The sequence below is a fragment of the Pelecanus crispus genome, chromosome 8 (assembly GCF_030463565.1).
Source record: "Pelecanus crispus isolate bPelCri1 chromosome 8, bPelCri1.pri, whole genome shotgun sequence".
NCBI lineage: Eukaryota > Metazoa > Chordata > Aves > Pelecaniformes > Pelecanidae > Pelecanus > Pelecanus crispus.
The window spans coordinates 33,706,800-33,721,769 of record NC_134650.1 but is presented as its reverse complement, the minus strand read 5'-3'; the positions used below and the strand labels follow the sequence as shown (position 1 = coordinate 33,721,769).

Here is a 14,970-nt window from a genome sequence, read left to right as displayed (position 1 = left end):
TTCTCCCCTTTGACCAAAAAGCAATGCAAGTACCATGAACTGAGCATCCACTTGCTTTAGACAGAGGCTATGACCTGTATCAAACTCTACTGTAACACTGCGTATCCAGCAACACTATAATCCATTGCCTCTATTCTGTGTTCACAGGGAATTAATTTAAAAAAAAACAACCCACCAACAACCAAACACAGTGTGCACAGGAAAACATGCATTTCTAAGACCAGAGATGTCAAGATTAGAAGGCTGAAAGAGACACATTCCCAAATTCAGAGTTACTTACTCTTTCTTACACTGATGGTATATTCCATCCTTGTTATACGTCCTTAACTGACTGGTAACTGCGTGCTTCCCTTTCCAATACAGAGTGATTTTCTTGCTAGTATGAAAGTATGCTATAGCCTATCTAGAAATTCTGATTCTTTAAGCGAGAAAATCTACACTATAAACTTGGGCTGCAGACCGTAACAAGCAGCACCTTATCAAAGTACATACTGTTCCTTGAGCAAACAGTACGTTCACCTATAAATTCTGAAATATAGATCAGAGAGGGTATTACTTACACAAAAAAATTCTACTTTTAATTTGTCAGTAAAGGAACACTCAGTAATTCATAACCTGGTTAGAAACATGTACGGCATACGTTACAAATTTCTGTAAGTACACTGCAGTGGGTTTTGCTGTCAGCTATAAGCAAGTACTTTATAGGTCACCTTGGCCTTTAGGTTTACATTGCTAAACATGAATTTAGTAAAAACATTTATTAAGGCACCAAACAAATATTAGGTTAATTTATGTAACTTTATAATAAAGCAGGGCACTGTAAATACTTAAAATAGATTAGCACACATTTTAAAATAAATGAATACATAGTAATCTATTACATGAATTATGACCATGTCTCAAAACAAGTAGTGTCGTGGACAAATGAAGCTGAAATAGTTTAATAGAAACCCAATTCTGCAGATACATAGCCTAAACAAGTCTTCATATACCAGTCTGAAATTTAAGTAAATTAGTAACAATCAAAGACACAGCAGAAATAAGAGGTAAGCAGTGCAGGCTGGTTCAACTTCATATATATATATGTGTGTGTGTGTGTGTGTATATTTTATATATACACATATTTTTTAACTATAAAATAACTCCCTAACTTAAACTGAAGAAGCTTTTTTGAATTAATTAGATCTGCTTCCAACTCTTAACACAAACCTTGTTTGTCATCTCGTGCTAGGGCAGTTACTGTGCTTAGAATGCTGTGTTTTGCAATCAAGAAAGTGACTTATCAGAAACATCCATAATTTTCTTGAGCAGAATCATCCATTATACAGAATTCTAGGTATTGAACCTCTTCCACCAAACCCCTTTTTTTTTTTTGGATAGGCAATAAATAAGTAAATAAATAAAAGTCTCTTAAATGCAATAATTACAGATGAGGAAGTTTCATTTTTCTTTCCTGAATAATCATTTTCCTATTTCATATTATTTCATGAAACACAGTATTTTCCACAATACCTGATCCAATCCTAGCTTAGTTAAGTAGATGGCACTTTTTTGACATGTTGAATCTTCACAGACTGGTAATAAATGTTCACTTTGTCCATCCCCATCTGTCAAAGAGGAAAAAAAGACTGTCAGCTTTGTATTTGCAAAATCAGAAACCCTGTTTGCAAGAGATAATCAGCTGTGAATTGTTTTTTTTAAATGTGAAAAATTACATAAGATAAACTAGACCCTTTCAATCCTTAACCAAATGTTCTAATTTGGGTTTTTTTGTTTGAAGATTGCCTTTGTTGATGCATTTTCATCTTGACCCACCACATAGAGAAAGTTTTAAATTTTTTTTTTAACGATCATGTGATATATTTAGAAGAGTAAGTGCTTAGTAATTTACTCAATCCCTGTGTTTAGTTTGGAAGAAAATTACATTTTATATAAATCTACCATACAAACATTTAGTTTTCGAAACTAGTTTTAAACTCCTGTGCTGTCAGCAAGACCATGAGTTCACATACAATATGTTAACCTATATTAAAAGATTAAAAAACACTGGAAAGTTGACTAACACAATGGCTAATATATTCCAGGCTTACAGAATTAGGCAAACCCGAGTAATTTACAGGTTTTCAAAAACGTTCTTCCCACATATTTCCAACACCTTTGGTAGAATAATGACCTTTTAATGTTTAAACAAGCCTACCTGCATCTAGAATTCTGACATGCAGAGCACATAATGGTGGGGGGGAGGGAGGGAAATCAATTGACTGCTCATGATCTACTCCAGGAGAAATTCCCATGTTCACGTTTTGACCTCGCAGCCCTGCCTAGCACAGTCAGAAATACACTGCCCTCCTACTAAGAGAGAAGCCATCACGAGTTGCCTTGGATGGGCCGAGAAGGAAGAACGGAGTAGTTGTTGAATGTCAGCAGCCAAAAGCAGCAGCTCAAATTGCTGCATTAATGACTACCGCTGCAAGCCCTGATTATCACCAAACCTGACTTGCTAGAGACATCGTATGCCTCAGCCCAGGAAAATTTCAGGGAATCTGCTTTTCCAGGCTACGAAACCAAAGCTCATACTGTAATTAAAAAAAAATTCCCCTTTCCAAATTGCCCCTTAGCCCATACAGTTCTGAGGAGCTTGGTATTAATACTTGAAGCGAATTTGATAAAGTTGCTTGACGAAGTCTCCTTAGTTAATATGCAAAAACTAGATCATCTGCCAAAGTCACCGAATCTCTTATTAATTTCCCACTATACTACCAACCACAGCCTAAACGTCCTGTCATGCTTTACCTGTACTATAAGAAATGCTTTCTCAGCCTGCCAAATTATATTTTTATGAAGCTGGAGCTCCTTTTAGTGTGTGTTTATCTATCTATGTATCTATGTATAGTTAAGTTTTCTAGGTCCCTCCCTTATTACATAAGGAAGTCAGGAGGTGGAAAGTAGGGTTATAAGGGGGAGGAGGAGTGATGAAAATATCAGACTTCCCCAAATACCTCCAAGCAATAAAGCCAAACTATCACCTTTAGTGGCTTCCTACACCCCATCTGGCTCATGAATTATTCTACCTCACCACTAAACCCCCAAATCATCACAGCCGCTCTGTTATCAAGGATAAACAATTTAGGATGCCGAGTAGCCTAGGTGGTAGAAAGCCAGTAAGTTTGCATCCAAGGAGGTAGGAAAAGAAATCACCACTGAAAAGAGAAATTAACACAGCAACTATTGAATCTGACCAGTCTGAAATCAGCACCAATTTTTGAAGCTGTTTGTTTTCCTTCCGCATCATTCCAGAACAACAATTAAAACATGTTACTCACTCTAATTTTTGCTTGCATGAACTAGAATAAAATACTGTTTAGACTGCAGGCTTTTTCTAAACTTAAAATTGGAGAAACTGTTTAATTTGCAAATTATAAACCATGGAAGTGTTAAAGGCTTAGCTAGAGCAGAATTAAGTTGCAGAGATGTAGGTGTTTTCTGAAATAAAAAATTTAAATTAAGCCCTAATCTTCTAATCACATTTCTGCAGAAGTTTCAGTCTAAAGTAATTTTAGAAGATTTTCAATAACGCATGAGGACAAAGAACCTTCAAATATTAACTTTTTTCTTCCTCTTTGTTAGTTAGAAAGGGACAAGGGCAAGGATGTTCTCATTTCAAATTACACTATGGAGTGGAGGAGAATATAAAATGTTCGATTCTACTTAAATTGCAAATATTCATCTTGTTATGCTGATACTCAGTTTGATAATTTTGGTAATTCATGTTCAATAATACTGCAGTATATTGACAAGAACAACCTATGTTTCATCATTCTTCAAAACTACTATAGGGCAGTAAGAAGGATGGAACTTTCACATAATTAGATATGAAGCCCCCACTGTGCAGATCCAAGTGTTCTAGATAAATTACAAGTTTAAAAGTCAGATTTGATTAAAATAATTCAGTACAATCAAAGAAGGAATAGAGGGTAAATATGCACCAAAAAACCCATACCGTTGCCCCTGCACCTGAAAATAGTATGATACATATTCCATATTAGAAGGACACAGTTTCCCCAGTTCCTTTGGCCAGAACCTACAGGTCCCTTTATGTAACTTTTATTATAGGCTCATGTTTTCAGTTGCAATTTCTCTTCAATTCTGTGCAACATATATTTAAAAATCCAATAGTTAAAAATTAAATTTGTAAGATAAGAGAAAAATCTGTTGGGAATTTATAGCACAGTTTTAAGAAAGTTTATTTTTAAAATAAATTTTGTCAAGAAAAATCCAGAAAACAAGGGGTCTGAGGGGCCATTCTTAAGCTCACCTAGATCTCAAATTATTGTTGTATCCACCCTCCAAAAGTTTTTCAGATAGGGATATCCATCTTATGAATACTGGACTGGTTTTTTTGGTCGTTTGTTTGGGGGTTTTTTTGGTTGTTGTTTTGCTTGGTTTTTTTGTGTTTTGTGTGGGTTTTTCTTTTTTTTTTTTTTTTTTTTTTTTTTTAAACACACTGTCCTCAGCTGAATTTAAAGATAACAAAGAATGAGATACAAACATTAGTCCAATAAATTAGTATAATTACATTTGTCTTACACATAGATGTCTGAAACTAAATTTTAAGCTAAGTTGTAAATTTTCAATTCCTTAAATCAGTATTTTAAAATTAATATTTTAATAAAGCCCATTTTATAGGGCTCTACAAAACTACGGCTTTACAGTACGACACTTTTATTTAGAAGTGATATAGGCTGTGGGGTTCAACTAAAGGTGACTGTATGGTTAGGTGACTGAGGATGCTGAGCTGTCTAAAAGCACTTCCATTTCCTTGCCTCCTCCTCAGAAGTGCATGGCTCCCATCAGCTGATTTAGTTCTAGAATGGCTCACTGTAGTGGTGCTAATTCTTACCTTATTCCACATTGAAAAAAGTAGAAACATGGGAGCAGGGAAAGGAAGGGATAAGCTTGGACCACATAAATATTGATTTATAAGTGTTTAACATGTTGCAGAACTGCCTTCACAGTCGAGCACAGAAAAACTACCAGCTTCAAAAGCGGGTATGAGAAAGCAGAATCTAAATAAAAGCACCTTGTCTAAAATTTCTTCATGTGGCTCCTATATATAGAGTTTTCTATGCATTTCGTATTCACTTAAAAAAAATTTCATGTTGCTTTTGATGTGGTACCTGATTTACACAGAAATCACTTCCGGACATTTACTTATCATACTGGATGATTAAAGTACAGCTGCAAGTATTTTACCTCTTATGTGCTTACACATAGAAAAAGATTATTTTTGAAAATTAGGTATTTATTTAGACATAATTAAAAATCAGTATGTTTTATATAGTGTGAATGAGAATTCTACCCATTATTGCTGACTAACACAATGACCAAGAAGAATACAGCAAAAGAAAGCTGGAACAACCAAAGCATCTAACTTGCCAACAAACATTTGTAACATTTACAGTATACATGATAATGGGCACTTTATAAATCTGCCTCACTGAAGAACCTCCTAACTGGTAGCATTTTTCATCCAAAAGAAAGTGTTAGGTATTCGTACTGTACAGTAGGCAAATCAAATTTTAAACTTAAAAGGCATCAAGTGAAGCACTAACAATGAGAACGTAGATGGAAATAGGATGTCAATGAAACAAGAATATCTTCTGAATCGTAGCAGAGTAGTTTAAGAAACCCCACAATAGTTAAATACTGTATTACAGAAAAGTAGCAATCAAAAGAAGGAAAGCCCAACATTCTTCACCTCTATCATGATATTACCTCTTATTTCTTCTCTAGTTCTTTCTAATGCGTATCTTTTACTGCTGAGGTTATTTGATCAAAAGCAATTTTCTGAAGAAAAATCAGAGATTGTCAAAAAATGGTAAAGCACATTTTACAAATCTGCTGCAGCAGTTATTGTTTTTGACAAAAATAAAAAAGAATAAGGATAAAACCCACCTAGAATATTGGCTAAAACTGTAGAATAATTTATTTAAATGCAAATCTTGCAACAATCTTTGTTCAAAAAGTCCAAGAAGAAAAAACAGCCTTAAGCACAAAGGTAAAAGCTATCCATTGCCATTTTAAACTGTCCTCATCGGCAATAACCAGAAATACGTTTCCTGTATTTCTGAAGCGTTTTCAAAGGCACTATGTGAAACCAACAAATTGATACAGCAGCTTTTCCAGTTTTGAAAGAAAATAATTTATTCTTAATGCTTATGTGATTCTCGCCTTGGAAGCACCCACTGAAATACAAACCTTTGGCACAACTCTACTGATCTGGAAGACCACCACACCACCCCCCACTCCCCCCCAGTTGCTCACATCAGAGCTCAATCTCACTAACAACAAACTTACCTTGGACCTACAATGCTAACTCTTCTCATCTTCGTGCTTAGTTTCAATCTCAATTTAAATAAACATCCTTCAATTTTAAACTCTAATCTTGAATTTAAATTCCTCCACAAAGGAGGAAGAAGACAGAAATTAAAAAGGAGTACCATTAGCACATTTACTCCAGTACAATTGACAACGGCTGGATGAACCCATCAGACCAGCTGAAATAAGCTGCACTAGTTTCAGTTTTTTAAAAAATACCTTGCATAACATGTCTTTAATAAGGTACTTCAGCCTAGGTCTGCCTAGGAAATGTATTTCTGTAGATCCTCTGTAGTCTTCACTCAGCTCCTAGGGTCTACTAGTCTATCGTTCTATTACTGTATGGATTTTAAACAATCTCAGTTCAAATTGCTGGATATCTCAGGGTTATCCTTACTTGTAATTTCAATGTAATTTGTAGCACTAGATGTGGCTAAACATACTCTAGAATCCAAATGTCCTTTGCTAGCACTGCTCAACTTAAAGCACGTTTGACATACAAAAAAACCCCTCAATTGTTAGCTAGCATGTTCTCAACACACAATTCTGGTTTGACTGTGATATTAAAGAACTACATGGTTTATAAAGATCGAGTTTTGTAGGCAGTTTTGTAGGCAGTGGAGAAGGCTAGAAAATGAACAGTCCCACATACTCATCAACTGGAAATCTGTACTTATGTCAAAATATGTAAAGACAAAATTAGCAGTGTTATGCCATCTAGGAATCATGTGAGAATCATTACTTACAACTGCCTTTTCACTGTATTTCAAAGAAAAGCCATGGACACAAGCCTTCTTTCCAACATTTTGCCCGTGTCTTCAAACTGCTAACAATCTGATCCAGAACAAGAGCAACCCAAAAGACACAGATTGTGCAGATCACAGAGAGATTGTACAAGAAAAATTACTTGCAGCTGAAGCTTTAGCATTGATTGTGAATGTTCACACTTGCAAAAAAAACACAGCTAAAAACTTCTCAATCTATTCTAAACGTAAATTTGACTGGGATAAAGCAGAAAAAACAATGTACTTTCCAACTTGGGCTTTGAAAGAAAAACAGAACCTGGAGAAATGGCAATTACCATGATCACTCAATTCAAAACTGGCTTAAAATACTGCAAGATAAAGTTGTAGTTATAAAGAGCAGAACAGCTTTTGGTGGGTCTATGATCCAAGTCTTTTTACTATAAACAGCTATGTAGTTCTGCTGCAGTGTAATCTTACTTCTGCTCCTTTAAAAACAAAAACTGAATCAACTTTTTTTTGTTTTTGAGATGACAGACTGATTATTATAACTTATTACAGTTGTGTTAAATAAAAATAAATTGTTTTCTGGCAAAAAAATAAGCTAACTATGAAGGCTAAGACAGTGAGAACAGTCTAGCTTTCATAATTCTGAACCTGATGCTACATAAAAACAAGACACTTCATATACAACAAAGTCCTCGTGCCTTGAGAACCTACTATTTTCTCTTGAGAATACACATTCTAAACTAGCTGTGGTCCCTGTATCGTTAACAGACCTTCTGTTGGTGCAGTTCTCCCGGTTCCCTTCAAAAAGGTGAGGAGAAAAAAGAAGAGTCCTCAACATAGTACAATAAAAGCCAATAAGTTTTTCTCTGCTGTTGACTTAAAGTCCAAATAAGTATAAGGCATCTCTTGTTTAATACAACACATCCCAGTGAAGCTTTATATGCTTTTTCTTTCACTGTACATATAGCTTGCTCACATCTCTCCCTCATGGCTTTACATAGTTCTCATTCTCCTTTGTCGTGAGCCTTTCATTTAAAGTTCTGAAAAACAGTAAGAAAATAAGGAGGAAAAAGCCCTGGTAGTGGCTTGTTATGGTAGTGCTCAAAACAATACCCTTCTGGGGCAGGCAAGAAGCCTACAACCAGTACAATCGAGTTTGATGTTCAAACAAAATTAAGGTTTATTTGAAAGATGATTATCTTAAATTTATCTTCTGAAGTAATAAAATTATTAGGATTCTTTTGTCACTCTCTGCCTTTAGGTGTTCAACAAGATGGTCATGACAGAGACAATTATCATAAATTACTAAGATAATTACATATTATTAAAAGAATCAGTGTCATCTGCTTTTAGAAAATGTGAATCAAGGACAAAACACAGATGCAAAGAGCTTTTACAGATGATTCAGAGTTCTGTGGACATTAAAGAAACCCTTATAACACCCTCCTTCACACTACCTCAATTCTGACTTTAAGTCTGTCTATATTCTTCCAAATAATCCATATTCACACCTCCAGTGCAAGAATTTAAACACAGCGTGCCAGCAAACTGCACAAAGAGACTTCCAGGCTGCATCTGATCCAACAGTGCGGTCTTCTGTCTTAAATGGAAAGACTGTGTTCAAATGTACTAACTGGAATCCAGGCAGGAAAAAAGAAATTAGATTAAACACAAAAAGGAGACCCCCCTGCACATTAAACAAGAAGTAGCACTGAAATTCCTGTTGTAGTTTATGTTGAAAACAACTAGTTCCAACTATTCCGTATTGTTAAAACAGAAACGACAAAGCCCGACTGCACAGCTTGGAATTAGCTAATGTTACACATTTAGAAAGCTCATAGGGCATTAAACCTTCACATGCTAACAAATGAAGGGGATAACATTAATTAAAGCAAGCCACTTGTGCAACTAAATTTTGGGTTAAGAGTTCTTGCTATATCAACCATGAACATTGTAAAAGAAAAATTAAATCCTGAGGAGATTAAATTGTTCATCAAAGAATGAATAAGCAAGTGGTATGTGCACCACTCCCCTAATTTTATTACTGGAAAGAAAGCAAAGTAATTCGTAATGTACAAGCCCCTTTGACAAAAATTAACATGAAGCAACATCAGGTGTTTTTTTTTTTTTTTTTTCCTCCCAGGAGATGTTAGCATTTATCAGCAACATGTGAAAGAAGTAGGCGAAATATGGGAAACAGTTATCCGTCTGTCCCTCCCCTCAGAAACGGACACTGCTTCGGAACAACATTTAAAACTAAGTGGACATAATAAAGACTTGGAGAGAAAGAAATAACAGAATTAGTGTTTATAGTTTGGAGGCCGTCAAGAATGCGTAGAAAGTTACTTAAGAGTACTGAGTAACACATGTCATCTAAGGCTGTAGCTCCAGCCAGTCTCAATCCATCACACAGCATTCTCACAGGTGTCAGGACACGCCCAAATGCTCCAAAACATTTTGCTCTTGCAAAATTAGACAATTTAATCCCAACTATATCTTTATTATTAGTTATTATTTACCCTGTGCACATTCAGGGAAAACAAGAACTGTATTAAAAAAAAAAAATCTCTTTGATTTTTGGTAATACCACTGGTACAATTGTACCCAGCTACCATTTTAGTGGCAAGGGCATGGGAGACAGTTCAGAAATGTGGGATTTCTGTGGATGTCATATCAGGACAGATGCCTTGAGTATCAGGAAATGCAGCACTTTAAACAGCAAAAGGAACAGTATGAAATGATGGTGTAGAAGACTGCTTACTAAATGACTACATGATAGGGAAGAACAGTAAGGATGAGATGCACAGAAAAATAATCTCCTGAAGGGGTCAAAGACAAATCTGAACGAAGAATTTGAGGTCACTGTGTTCAAAAAAGTTTCCTAGATGGACTTTACACAAGTGCTTCAAATTAATGTCTGGTCTGTTCTCACATCCACACTGTGACTGCAAAAATGAATGATGAAGTTACTAAGGCAGTCAGATGGGGTGCAGTCTGTAGAGCAATGTGATCTATTTATACCAAACATGGACTTACACTTTTTTGGTTGGTTGGGGGTTTTTTTTGTTGTTGTTGTCAGGTTTTTTTGGTGGGTTTTTTTTGTGGTTTGGGTTTTTTTTGTGTGTGTAGTTTGGGGGTTTTTTGTTTGGTTTTTTTTGTTTTGTTTTTAACTTAAAGAAACTGCAAAAGAGTAATACTTATAGCTATGGCCTTAAACCTCAAAACACAGGATCTTTTTCTAGAAAGAACTGCCAAAAGTGATAGAAATTTAAAAAGTAGGACTAATACTAAAATGAAAAGGTATCACTGAACAGCATTGCTGGTTACTAATAAATAAGACAGATTTAGCCTCCAAATACACTTTCATGGACTCAAAGCACAAGTGGCAATTCACTTGGAATGTGTCTATGCACCGCTGTTTCAGATGAACTGATGTGCATCTGTTACTAAAACAACTTCTTATCTTAAGTCACTCAGAATTCTTTATTACCATCAGCTTTTATATCTTTTTCACCCAAACTGATCACAGTAAGAACAGTTTTCCACATATGCAGAGTGTTTCAAACACAGAAGTATTGTCTTCCTGCATCTTAAGGTTCTTAGAGAATCCTTTTATTGACTACAGGAGCACTAGTACATTTTCACAATGCAGTGCTCAAAAGACAATTGCTTTATAAAGGGGTTATTTACTTAAACCCACCACTGAAATTTTCCTTCGATACAAAGCTACTACATCTGAGTATACAACATTCTGAAGAGAAGGAAAAAACTAAAGAAATTCAGATGCTAAAATGAAGTTGATACACAAAACTAAAAGCTACAAAATTGAAATGCAGCTGCAGGCAGAAGAGCAGTGCATCTAAGATATCATCAGCTGCTGGACAATCAAAGTCTACTTTAAACAAGAATCTTTCACCAAAATGCTTTTTGCAGTGCAATGAATTGCTGAAACCCCGCCCGCCCCCCGGTTAGGCTCTCTGTTAACCTGTTTAAACATAATTAACTGGGAATAATGAGCTATCATTTCCTACAAGAAAAATGATAATTTCTACCCTATGTCATACATGTTAACATACATGAAACAGTTCAATTACTTGGTAGGCAGAAGAACAGAGAAGATTGTCTCAGGATTATTAGTTAGATAACTGGGGTTTAAACATGAGAAAAATTTGAGTTCAGGTCCCTAAAAGACTTGAATAGAATTTTAACAATCCCAATCCATGCTTTGTCAAAAAGTAAGCAAGTCTGCATAGTAGGAGTAAACATAGGCTTCATAAATTAGGGAAGACCACACAGATAAAGGCTCAGCAGCCACTAAGAAACAAATGGTGAGTAAAAGATAAGAACTGAGGTGGAGTTCACTAAACGCTACCTTGAAAAAGCAAGAGCTGTGTTGTATTTACTTATGAAGACACTATCAACAGTATGATCTAGTTTTGTTTCAAAAAGCTGGTTTTTATTCTCTACATACAGGCTGCAAGAAATTTCTTTACCGAAACTAAGCAAAATCAGTGACTGACTAATCAAACTTCTACATTCTTAGATCAGATATCACAAAGGATGATTTATCAATCTCCATGAAACCAACTGAACCAATCATAGTTGAATAGTAGTTATAACATTAAACATTCCTAGAAAAATATATTCACGGACTGCATAAACAGCACAATATTCTATGCTAATTGCTTCTGGGTCACTACTTTAAAGAGATATTTCATTAATCTTCAATGCAGCAAGAAAACAGCAGATTTGCGTGTCCAAAATATGGTTCACATTCATCTCATTACTAAAAAAAAAAAAAAATTGGTCCTTTTCAGAGTGTCCCACTAAAATCCTTAAATTTCTTTAACAAATACAAAATTTTCCACTGTGTTAAGTGACAATTATTAAATAATTGCAATCATGAAGAGTTTTATCAGAATTCTAGCCAACATCTATGATTTCCTCTAAAAACAGTACAAGCAGATCTTATAAAAAGCCTCTGCTAACATACAGATAACAACAACGGAGGATTAATCATTTTTGCTATAGCAACCACTGCACTGCAATTACCATGGTGACATGAGAAGAATAGAAAAAGTAATAATGAAGAGCTCTTACTTGTTTGGAGCAATGTGTCAGCCAAATAAGTGCAAAATTCTCTAGTGCCCAGCTCTGCTCACCTTAATCAATTGAAATGCCATTTGTAATAAATATGTCACAAAGCATTTCTGATTTATTTTTAAAAGGGCAATACAAATTTGTCAATTGTTCACTGTCCTTTGGTCAGGTTAATGTACCAATCATTGCCATCATGAAGCACAAGGGAATGCTACTTCATTTAGAGGTTCCAGTTTAGGCTACATACATAGGTCTACTACATTACAATAAATACATTGATACATATACAGCTGCTTTTGCATCTTTTTCCATTAGAATATACACACACATATACATGCATATGTATAGACAGAAATGTAGCAGACCTTAGAGACATATATATAGATGTATACAAACATACATTTGCATATATTTTTCATGGAAAAAAAAGTATATCTATTACTTGTGTACTTCAGGAACACTTGGTGCTAAGATTACACTGACATCTGTGACAGTTTCTCATGAGTCACCTGGTTTTTTTTTTTCCAGCTCCACTGATCTAAATAATTTCTACTTGATAGCTGTTGTTCAACCTGCTTAATTTAAGAAAGGAAACCTTACCCAAAAATAGTTGCCTATCGAGGTTCTCAAGTCAGGATTTCATTCAAAGCTCCCCCTTTTTTCAAATGACACGTTAATACTTATGGCTGGAAGGAGTACTTCAAATAAAACTTTTGGAAGCAGAAAATAATGTTAGACAAAGTAATCTTTTGAAACAAAACATGTTTTGCTAAGTTGTAGGTGTGATCGATAAATCAGAATCTTGGACTGCGGAAGTGCACCAGTGTACAAATAGAAAGGTGGGTGCAAATGAGAAGGCGGCAGCACACGTGACACGCTCCCAAACTCATGTCTGGACCCGACATTGTTCCAGAGTCTAATATGCACAAGGTAAAGTAAATGAGAAGTGGCAGAGAATGAAAGCATAGAGAAATATGGGATCCTTTGAGACCTTTAGTGAATGGCAAGGCTGGCACATCAGCTATGAGGTACAGAAAATGTCAAAGGGGAAGAAAGGAGAGGCAGGCAACACAGAAATAAGAATGTAACAGGCTTGTGACTGTATATTGAATGTGTTTCTAGTCACAGCAGCTGTATCCCAGTGCCAACAGTGAAGATTCTTGCAGCATACAGAGAGCGCACAGTTTCTACTTAGGTAGAAGGTAGTGCAATCTTCTAATGCATCTGATTTTACATTTTCATTGTGCTATTTTGATTTGTTGTGCGATGAAACCTCTTTCAGACCCCACTGCAGATAGCCAAATTACTATTTTAAACTGCAAACCATCATACTTTAACTTCCTTTGACTTATGACAATCATTATTTTTGAAATGGCAAACTGAAAAAAGGAGATGTTCAAGTCTGCCAAACCATTTCTAGTAAGTCATTTTCTTGAACTTCAGCTCACTACAGACAGAATCTGTACGATAAATGCTTACCTTCTGAAGTATCTAAACATATGCAGACATAGAGTGGGTAAATGCAGTTACTCTGATGCAGTGTTATTCTAATAATGTGAGATTTTGCCTCTGTTGTTAGATCGGTGCAGAACAAAAAACACTGGGATGAAAATGAACATGAGCAGAACTCATCTAAGATCCTCTTTTACATTAAAAGTTTTTTTCCTCCTACCAACTACTGTATGGCCACTCCTACACAGAACTATTTCGCTGTAGGTAGGATTTTTTGGTGGTGGGGGGGTATTATTCAACTTCCTTCAGACTGCATTTCATAAAGAACATAGAATTTAGAATGATACCCTTCATTACTCATACACATTGTTTTAGTACCATATTCACTTCAATAGTCTCTAAAACTTTGTTCCATGAGAAAATAACTATTTGTCGTCTTGATTATTTTAAATTAATGCTGGGAAGATGAAATAAAAAAATTATATATTACTCATTTTCCTACCCACTGTTACAACAGAAGAAAGATTAAAGTTGTACTAGTACTCAAATAGCAAATTTTAAATCATAGTTATAAGTATTTCCATAGTTGTCAGAATAAACTTTGTTCCTCTTATCAAAACACAAACATACATATATAGCACTCTTTTCACTCGCTTAGGAAAATTAATGGGCAGAAAGAACATTAAACCATTTCCCATCCTTCACCCTGGACGAACTTGAGTGACCTGGAATGAAGATAAAGATGATAGTGTGTATGTAGCTGTTCAGGAAAAGGAAGCAAGACCCTCATACTGCAAGATCTGTGCTGGGTGTTCTCTCTTAGAGATGAAATGGCTGAGATCTTTCAGAATAACCAGCTCCAAAAAGTCAGCTTCTGAAAAGCCAGCAACTCCTCCCACAGGTGATACTGCTGATTCCTTGCCTCTCTATCCGCTTTGCCATTGTATGCTGTCCCTCTACATTTATTTGCATGCATTTTAAGTCCCTGCATACATTTTCTCCCGTTGTATTCACCCTTACTAGAAAGATTGCTCCACTGTTGCCTCACACTAGTGCCTTGCCTATGAATTTGATGACAATTAGCAGAGCAGGATATTAGACAAATGGTGATGGAACTGCAGAACAGCAGCACCCCGTGGCTAAGCTAGCTATACTGGCCATTGTCTTTCATAACCTTGGCTGTACCAAAACCACATAGTGTACTGCACTGCTATGTCACTGTGCATTCAATTTATTCACATTTTCAAAATTTTAACTTTAACATTTGAACAGTTGCACTTTTCTTTGC

General features: G+C 35.5%; 1 protein-coding gene across 2 annotated transcripts in view; it reads right to left on the bottom strand.

Moving 5' to 3' along the window:
- Window positions 1–14,970, bottom strand: part of ITFG1 (integrin alpha FG-GAP repeat containing 1) — a 90,130-nt gene that overhangs the window by 43,921 nt on the left and 31,239 nt on the right. For both annotated transcript variants that reach the window (XM_075714970.1, XM_075714971.1), the window contains one exon: window positions 1,513–1,607. In XM_075714970.1, coding sequence (XP_075571085.1) covers window positions 1,513–1,607 — 95 coding nt within the window. The remainder of the gene's footprint in view (window positions 1–1,512; window positions 1,608–14,970) is intronic.